This window comes from Cygnus atratus, chromosome 24, assembly GCF_013377495.2.
Source record: "Cygnus atratus isolate AKBS03 ecotype Queensland, Australia chromosome 24, CAtr_DNAZoo_HiC_assembly, whole genome shotgun sequence".
NCBI lineage: Eukaryota > Metazoa > Chordata > Aves > Anseriformes > Anatidae > Cygnus > Cygnus atratus.
Window position 1 is genome coordinate 778,463 of NC_066385.1, and position 8,438 is coordinate 786,900.

The window sequence follows — 8,438 nt, forward strand, 5'->3', positions numbered from 1 at the left end:
TGGGTCAGGCTCGCGGCTGGCAGCCACAGTCACCTCTCCCCTGCCACAGGGACCCCGGGCAGGCCCCGTCCCCAGCGCACAGCCTGGGCTCTGGCCCAGCGCTCGGCTCCACAGGGATGCGTGGGGTGGCCAGGGGGTACCCGGGGGATGCCAGGGGACACGGTGGGGGGGAGCAGGAGGCTGCTGCAGCCAGGGGTGAGGTCAGGGTTGCTGGAGCTCCGCGGGGCTGTTCCTGCTGAGGGGGGTTTCCTGTGGGGAAGACCCACGGGTCAGGAGCGTGGGGCAGCTCCCGAAGGAGGGCCCGCGCGGAGCCCGGGGTTACCTGGCTGCTAAGTGCTGAGGTGCAGAGAGTTGAGGTGGGCCGCAAGGCTGTCCTCCTCGGGGGTCTCCTCCTCGTAGGGGTAACCTGTGTAGCCGCCCTCCTCCTTGCAGTACCTGAGGAACCTGGTAGGCACAGCAAGGGGTGAGCATGGCCACACGTCCTGCCCCGGCCCTGAGCAGCGGTGGCAGGGGGCAGCCAGGTGAGGCTCACCTGTGCCAGTGGGGGTCCTTGCTGAGGACAGCCGGGTTGCCCACCACTATTAACAGAGCCTTGGCCCTGGTGATGGCCACGTTGAGTCTCTGGACAAGGGAACAAGAGCGAGGGCTTCACCCTGCAGCAGCACCTCCTGCTACCGGGCCACATCCTGCACCTGCAGCAGCTCCGCCTGGCTGCAGGCAGCGAGGAGCCGAGGGGGCTGCTCGGGGGGTGCCGTACCTTGGGGTTCTTGAGGAAGCCCAGGTTGAAGGTCTGGTCGAGTTGGAAGTACTCACTGCAGCTGCGCACGGTGGAGATGAGGATGACACGGCGCTCCTGGCCCTGGAACTCCTCCACAGAGCCCACCTGGGGCAGGTGGGGGGTAAGCAGCTGCTGGGGCGACGCTGTCTCCCCCAGCCACACACGGGGCCCCCCTGGGCTGAGCTGCACCGGGGCTGGGACCCTCTGTACCTTCAGCTTCCTGATGTCCGGCAGCGCCTTCAGGACAGGGTCGTGGACGGTGACGGCTTTCTGGATTTTCTCCACCTGCAGGGAGACGCGGGTCATGCTGCAGCAGCACTGGGGAGGGGGGGGGCTGCGCCACCCCCTGCTGCTGCCTGCCCCTCACCTGCTTCCTGTAGGGAGAGATGATGCCGATCTCCTTGGGCGAGATGGTGGGGCAGCCCCGCTTGCCCTGGCTCTGCAGCAGCTTCTTGAGGTATTGGACCAGGATCTCTATCTCAGCCGTGTTGAAGAAAGAAGGGCTCTTGGCTTCTCTCTGGTCTTCCCCGCAGACCCCGTGGAAGATGATGGGGAAGCCCTGGGGGCGCAGAGAGTTGGGGTCAGCTGGGCTGCAGCTCAGGGACTCCTCCCAGCCCCTGCCCTGGTGCCCCCTCACTTTTTTTGGAAGCTGCTCCCAGGCACAGTAGAAGTTGCGAATATCAAACTCGTCACCCTCGCAGGCCTTCAGCTCGCTGTCGTAGAAGAGCTCGTTGGGGATCCTGAGGATGGCCTCGTGGGACCTGGGAGAGGTGGGACAAGCGTGCAGGGGGTGGCCCTAATGCTCTCCCCAGGCACTGTGTGGCCAGGGCCATGGGTTTGTCCCATCTCCTGCACAGGCTGGGGCACCGCGAGGCTCAGGGGCACCCATGGGAAGGGGAGCTGGAGCGCGGGGCGCATGCACGCACGCATCCTGCGCTGAGCTGTGCGCTGCGACAGCCCCATCCCAGCCCCACGCTCGCCCCGTCCCCACCTGTAGTTCCAGAGCAGTTTGGTGACGAACTGCGGGTTGTAGCCATCGCTCGACTTCTCGTACAGCACATTGTGCAGCATCAGCCTCTCCAGCAGCGAGGTGCCTGCGCACAGCCAGACCCGTGGCTCCCCGCCGTGCTGCTCGGGCACTGGCATCGCTCCCACCCCTGCCTTTGCTCACCCAAGCCGTGCTGCGTGGCCAGCGGCGACCTCAGGACGGGACCCAGCTGCTGGGGATCTCCTGCCAGCACCAGCTGCCCCCCGTTGGGGTTGGTCTCCTGGTCCATGGCAGTCAGGAGGCCTGGGCAGAGGGAGCTCAGCGCTGGCTGCGAGGTGGGGAAGGGAGGGGGGGAGCCCCGGGGCAGTGATGCTGACCCAGGAGCCACTCACCAGCGATAGCGACCACGCTCTCTGGCTCTACTGCATGGCCGCACTCGTCAATGAAGACGTGGGAGAAATACCCTGGGGGAAAGTTGGCCGATGCCAGCCTGGGGAAAGGCAGCGTGAGGCTGCGTGAGTGGTTCTGCCTGCCTGGCCAGCCTTCCTCCCCTCGCCATCACCCTCCCTGGGGCTGCCCCGCTCTCCCACATCCTTCCCTGTTGCACCCCAGCAGGGAAGCCCCTCACGGCCCAGGCACGAGGCAGCCCCTGGGGTTGGTCATGGGGACTCTGACCTTCCTGCTGTCACCAGTGTGGTGATGATGATCCGGTAGCGCCCCAGGAACTCCTTGCTGGGGTACACGTAGCAGTTCTGCTCGTCGTCCCAGTTACAGCAGGGCTGGAACAGGGTGTTAGATGGGAGCCCCCTCCCTTGGGGCCGCCAGCCCGGCCATGCCACGAGGGTGCATGCCAGAGGGGCACGGACCTACCCTGATTTCTGCAGGCACCTCCCGGTAGCTCCTGGAGCTGGCCATGATCCTGTAGATGTAGCGGGGGGCGATGTCCGTGATGAGGCGCTGGCACAGCAGGTCAGCAGCGCTGTTGGAAGGGGCACAGGCCAAGATCCGGGCATCCTTGAAGCACGCCCACACCTAGGTGGGGAGGAGGGGGTGAAGGCGCTGAGCCCCACGGTGCTGGCAGCAATGCCATGAGCTGGTCCTGGGCCCTGGCTGCTCACCTGCTTGATGGCCTCCACCAGGGTGACTGTCTTGCCAGTCCCAGGAGGCCCAAAGATGAGGTATGGGGCCGGCCTGGACATCCCCGTCACGATGTGCGTCACGGCTCTGCACTGCTCCTCGTTTGCCTGCAGCTTGCAGTCGAACCAGCTGTGGAGGCCGAGGCTGAGTGTGCTGGGTCCCTGTCCCCCCCATCCCATCCCATCCTGTCCCCATGGGGCAGCTGGCCCCAGGCACAGGGACTCACCGGGGTTGGTAGGTGCCTGTGAAGAGAGACCTGTTGCAGGAGGCAGAGGGGAAGAGGAGGCTGGCCAAGCCCTGCTGCATGGACAGGGCTGCAGCCCGGTGCTGGACCTGCAGCGGCAGGCGGCTGAAGGTGAAGGTCACGTCGAACTTCAGCTGGTTCACAAACTTCTTCATTAGCCTGGGAAGGAGCGGTGTGAGCCGGGCACAGGGGATGCTGCCCCACGGCCTCCCCTGCCCTTCCCCACCCGCGCCCGGCCTTTGGCACCAAGCAGGGCTGCCGGGGCCCTGCCAGCCCAGCTAGGAACGGACACCACTCACTTGGAGGAGAAGCCCAGCCTGACCTTCTCCAGCTCCACGTCGTGCACGTAGCCCTTGTACTGGATGAGCGGGGAGCTGTCCCGCTCGCTGCTCAGGCTGACAAAGAGGTGGTCGCCCCTCAGCACGGACGGGCGGTTCTCAGCCACGCCAGGCACCTGCACCAAATGGCCGGCGTGATGCCAGCGTGCTGCCAGGGCCACCCCAAGCCCCTGGGGCTGCCCGTCTGGGTGGACCCCTCCTGCCGCAGCAGCTCTCCCTACTCACGTCAAGGACCAGCAGCGTCCTGTCCTGCACCATGGTCACCTCCTGCATGTCGTAGCGGCGGATGTCCACCTCCATCTGGATTTCCTCCAGGTGCAGCAGCAGCTGGAACTTCTGCTGGTAGTTCTCAGCCTGCAGCGGTGCCTCCAGCAGTGACCTGGGGGCCAGCGCAGGGGATGTCACCGTGCCCCACGTGGCCCCATAGGATGCAGGGGCAGCAGAGGGGACATGCGCAGTCCGGGGAGGCATTGTCCCTGCCCATCAGCACTCACTGCATCTTAACCCAGCTGGAGGTAGGGTCGGTCTTGGGTCCGAGCTTGATTGTCTCCTTGAGGCTCTTTGGGTACGGGTAGGTGCTCAGTGGGATTTCTTTCTCCAGCTCGTTTTTCAGGGAGCTGGGTGGAGGAGAGAGCGGTGCTGTGGGGACAGTCAGGCTGGGTTCTCCCCAGGGCTGTGACCACCCATGGCCCTGGCAAGTCACCAGCGCTGTCCCCAGCCACCGCCCGGGGACGAAACACCATCAGAGACAGCCCAGGTGCTGGAAAGCCGGGTCCCTATGAGCTGAGCCTTGCCCCAGCCAGGGGAAGAGCCAGGGCCCACCATGTGGGATGGCAGCAGGCAGCCCCACCACGTACCTGCTGGGGGGCACACCCTCCTCAGTGATGACCGTGACGGGGCGCTGGAGGTTGGCCTGGTAAGGCTCGAAGGATGACGAGGGCCCCAGCTCCTTGGCCAGCTGGCTCTGAGCGATGGCAGCAATGGAGCGCCCGATACTGAAGGACTCGCCCGGCTCCTTGGTGAACTCGAACACCACCACGGCACGGAAGAACCCATTGTACCTGGTCAGGCACCGCACCTGGATGGGGTACGTGCCGCCTGCGAGGAGGGGAGAGCTGGGGGCCAGCGTCCTGCATCCCCTCCCGGGGCCATGCACCGAGCAGGGGCTGGGGCTGTACCTGGGTGCAGCAGCAGGGGCTGGCCCTGCGTCGCCCCTTGCTCGTCCAGGAAGGAGAACTCCCGCACGCGGCGGAGAGACTGGCAGCGACGCAGCGTCACGGCCTCCGCGCCCTGGTTCTTCACCTGGACGGTGACCGTCCGGGGCTGGCCAAGTGTCACATCGAAGCGGATTTGCCCGTTGGCCCGGTCATGTTCTGAGACGATCTCTACCCCGTGCTTCCCACGGATGAACTCGGCCCTATGGGAAGAGCGGAGTCAGGCTTCCCTGGCTGGGGCAGGGGTACCCAGGTCCCCCTGGGCAGCCACGGGCAGGGTGCCGGGGGTCCTACCACTTCTTGGCACGGCTCAGTGGCACTTGCGGACCGGAGCTGGGCTGCTGGCCTGAGGCAGCGGGTGCAGATGTCTCTACATTCGTTCTGGGTCTGCGGTACTGGTCTGCCACCACCACTCGCTTCTTCCCCTGCAAGGAGCGGCGAGCATCAGCGTGGCACCAGGCACAGGCCCTCAGTGCGTGCCCGGGTCCTGCCAGGGGCTGTGGGCTCCTGCAGAGCCCGTCCCTAGGGCTGCGGGAGCTGCTGCACGGCCCCAGCCCAGGCCCTCCCTCACCTTCTTGAAGTGCACAGACTCCCCGTGCACCTGAGCCTGGTGGGTCACCCTCAGGGCATACAAGATGCAAGAGAAACTGGGCATCTTTGTGTCAGTCCTGCACATAAAAGAGAGAGAAGGTTTCTAGTGGGGGCTGAGCACTGGGGAGCTGGGAGGTGCGGAGAGGAAGGGGGTGAAGCCGGGCCCCTCACCCCAGACATTCTCTCTGCTCTGGGGGACGGAGGGAAAGGGAAAAGGACCGGGGCTTTTCCACCGGCCCCACAAACGTAGCAAATCCTCCATCCCTGAAGGCTGCTCCAGCAGCACCCTGCTGTGCCACGGCACCGCTTCCTGGCCCCTGCGGTCCCTGTCGGTGCACGGGCGGCCCTGTCCCCAGACCCTCGGCAGCGGGGGCTGCCCAAGGGGCACCTACGTGGCCGGGGGGGCTCCCAGGCTGCGGTGCCCCCCGCAGCTCCTCCCGCAGCGCAGCGCGCCTCCAGCTGAGCCCCGGCCGGGCCCGGCTGTGCCGCTGGGTATCGACGGGGACGTTGCCCCGGGGCCGGCGGGACCGGGGCCAGCGGGCGAGGAGGGGGCGTGCGGGCGGCGGTACCCCGGCCGCGCTCGGGGGGCTGCTGGGGGTCCCTGCAGCCGGGATCGTCCCGGCACGGCTGAGGGGAGGTGGAGGGGCGCGGGGGCACGGGGCCGGTGTCCGGAGCGGCCCCTGCCGTGCCCGGGGAGAGCGGCCGCCCGGCAGAGCCGCCCCGGTTGCTCCCGGAGCCGGGCCCCGGCGCTTTGGGCTTTCTGGCTCCGGGCGCGTCCCCCCCGGGGCTCGGCAGCGCTCGGGGCTCCGTCCGGCCCGGGGGGGGGGGACGAGGCGAGCCCCCGGGGGGCCCCGCTGCTCACCTGGCGCGGAACTCGCCGCCGTAGATGGTGCGCAGCGAGTCCCGGCGGCTCTCCTGCTCCCGGCCCGTGTCCCGCAGGAACTGCACGAACTGCTCTCCGCACCGCTTCGCCTCCGCCACGCTGAACCGCGGCATGGCCGAGCCGAGCCGAGCCGTGCCTAGCCGGGACGTGCCGGGCGGGGGCTGGCTCCGCGGGGAGAAACGAAAGCGAAAGGGGCCGAGCGCTTCGCGGACCCGCCCGCCCGGGGCCGGGGCCGGGGCCGGGGCCGGGGCCGGGCCGTGGGGGCGCTGCCCCCGCCCGGGGCCGCTCCGCCGCCCCCCGGGCCCTGACCCGACCCCGGCCCCGACCCCGGGGCCGCACCGCGGGCCCCGCATCCCCCGCCCGGCCCCGGGGCCGCAGCTGGAGCGGGGGGGGGCCGCGGGGCTCGGCCCCCGCCGCAGACGCCGGGACCGGGGGCAGGGGCCGGGGAGCGGCGCTGCCGGGTCCGGGCCGGCCGCTCCCAGCGGTGCGGATGCCCCGGCGGGCAGGGGCGGTGGCAGCCGGTGCCGCTGTCAGGGCTCCAAGGGCAGGAGCAGCCAGAGCCCAGGTGTGTGGCATTGCTCGAGCCAATGATGGGGGGTGAGAGCTCACAGGGCTCCCGCGGCTGCTCTATAAATAGGGCGGCAGCAGCAGCTCTGCCTGGGCTCTATGTTTGGCTCTGCCTCTGATTTCTTGTGCTGTAGCTCTCCAGCCTGCCTAGTTAAGGATGGGGATCCTTGGCTTGCTTTGGTAAAACAGCTCAGGCCTTGAGACTGCTCGCGGTGCTGCTCGTGCTGTCTGTGGCCAAAGGACGCCAGGGTAAGTCTGCTATTTTCACCTCCTTAGGTCTGGGCGAGTGGCTTTCTGACTCAAGCACTGCTGCTGATATGGCACGCTGTGGAGGCGGCTACTGGAGTGTGATGGGGTAGGGCTCCCACACAGGCTGTGGGAGGGTGTTGAGGCTTCAAAAGCATGGACGTCACTTGGAGAAGTTGCTTGTAAGCCTTTTTGTCACTTTTTGCTGGCAGAATCCTGGAACTTTAAGCTTTGAGCTCACAAATAGCTAGGAAAGCTCTTTCCTTGGGGGACAGCCGGGTAGCCCAGGGGCTGGCAGGGATGCTCCGTGCTGTGCTGCGCTCAGCTGCCCTGGCTCGGTCGAGCTGCAGTGCCTGCTCGCTGTGCCTGGCGTGGGGTCAGACCCTGACTGGTGTACGCTTGAACAGTGAGCCCGGAGGAGTCAGTCTCTAGCTGGCCTTGGTCTCATCTGAAACCTCTGGGCCTGAGCAGAGAACAGCTAACAGCTTTAAAGATTAGAGTGTGTCACTGCTGGCAATTGCTTGGCGGCTCAGTCGCAGTGAGTTGCAGTGCTGAATTTTGTTTCTCCAAGGAGCTAGGAGGTAGCTGAGACTGGGACGGCTGAGGCTGGTGAGGGAGAAGGGTGAGGAGGTAGGTGGGGGAATGAGTTGGCCCTGGAAGTTGGCTAGCTGAAGTTTGAGAAGGGCAGGGAGATAAAAATTGTCTTAACACTGGAATGAGTGGGGGTGAACTTGCAATTTAACAAACTAGGATCAGTAAAAGACTAGCCTTGAGACAGGCTGTGCTGGTAGATAAAAGCTCTGCTGTGTGCACAGCCTTATCTCAGCCCCCCCTAACCCCCAGCTTCGCATTGCTGGAATTCCTGCAGTGCTTGCCTGGATGGGGCCACAGACCACAGCACCTTAGGCACTTATCCACACCTTTCATCTCCTCCAAGCTGCAGGGAGGAAACAGTTCCTACAAATGCTGGTGATAGAAGTGCTGTCCTTGAGTAGCTCTTAGCACAGCTGTGTGCAAACTGAGCAGAGGACAAAAGCTCCTAGCACTAAGGCGGTCTTGCTTTGTCCAATGCAAGTGACATAAGATGTATGGACTGGATGATCTTTGAAGATCCCTTCCAGCTGTACTATTCCCCGTATGTTATATATGCATTTATCCAGCAATGAGTTTCAAAAGTGGAGTGTAAGAAGCTAGTAGGTCTTGCAACAAGACCCAGGTGATTAGCAAAAAAACACTTGTTTTACCAAGGTGAAGTGCTTCATTAGAGCAGTATGATTATTTTTCTTTCAACCTAAAAGGTCTTAGACCCCCAGTTCCCAGGTCTGCATACCAGGATGTGAGCACCTGAAGGTTTGCAAACATCCCCATCGCTGCTTTCAGCTTGCCACCTGCACTTCTGCCTTCACCAGGCATTAACAGAAGTGAGACCAGGAAAGAACAGACACAAATGGC

General features: G+C 65.2%; 1 protein-coding gene across 1 annotated transcript; it reads right to left on the reverse strand.

The window, feature by feature from the left end:
- Positions 1-111: 111 nt before the first annotated feature.
- MOV10 (Mov10 RISC complex RNA helicase) lies at positions 112-6,348 on the reverse strand. The gene is made up of 22 exons (XM_035561425.2): positions 6,153-6,348; positions 5,271-5,367; positions 4,994-5,124; positions 4,664-4,902; positions 4,343-4,583; positions 3,980-4,102; positions 3,711-3,864; positions 3,447-3,601; positions 3,130-3,306; positions 2,885-3,032; positions 2,637-2,798; positions 2,442-2,545; positions 2,159-2,256; positions 1,950-2,069; positions 1,770-1,872; positions 1,416-1,539; positions 1,146-1,337; positions 989-1,063; positions 758-883; positions 533-621; positions 323-444; positions 112-249 (listed from the first exon to the last, which is right to left on the reverse strand). The coding sequence occupies exons 1-21, from the start codon at positions 6,284-6,286 to the stop codon at positions 330-332; spliced, it is 2,907 nt and encodes a 968-aa protein (XP_035417318.1). The 5' UTR covers positions 6,287-6,348; the 3' UTR covers positions 112-249; positions 323-329.
- Positions 6,349-8,438: the final 2,090 nt, after the last annotated feature.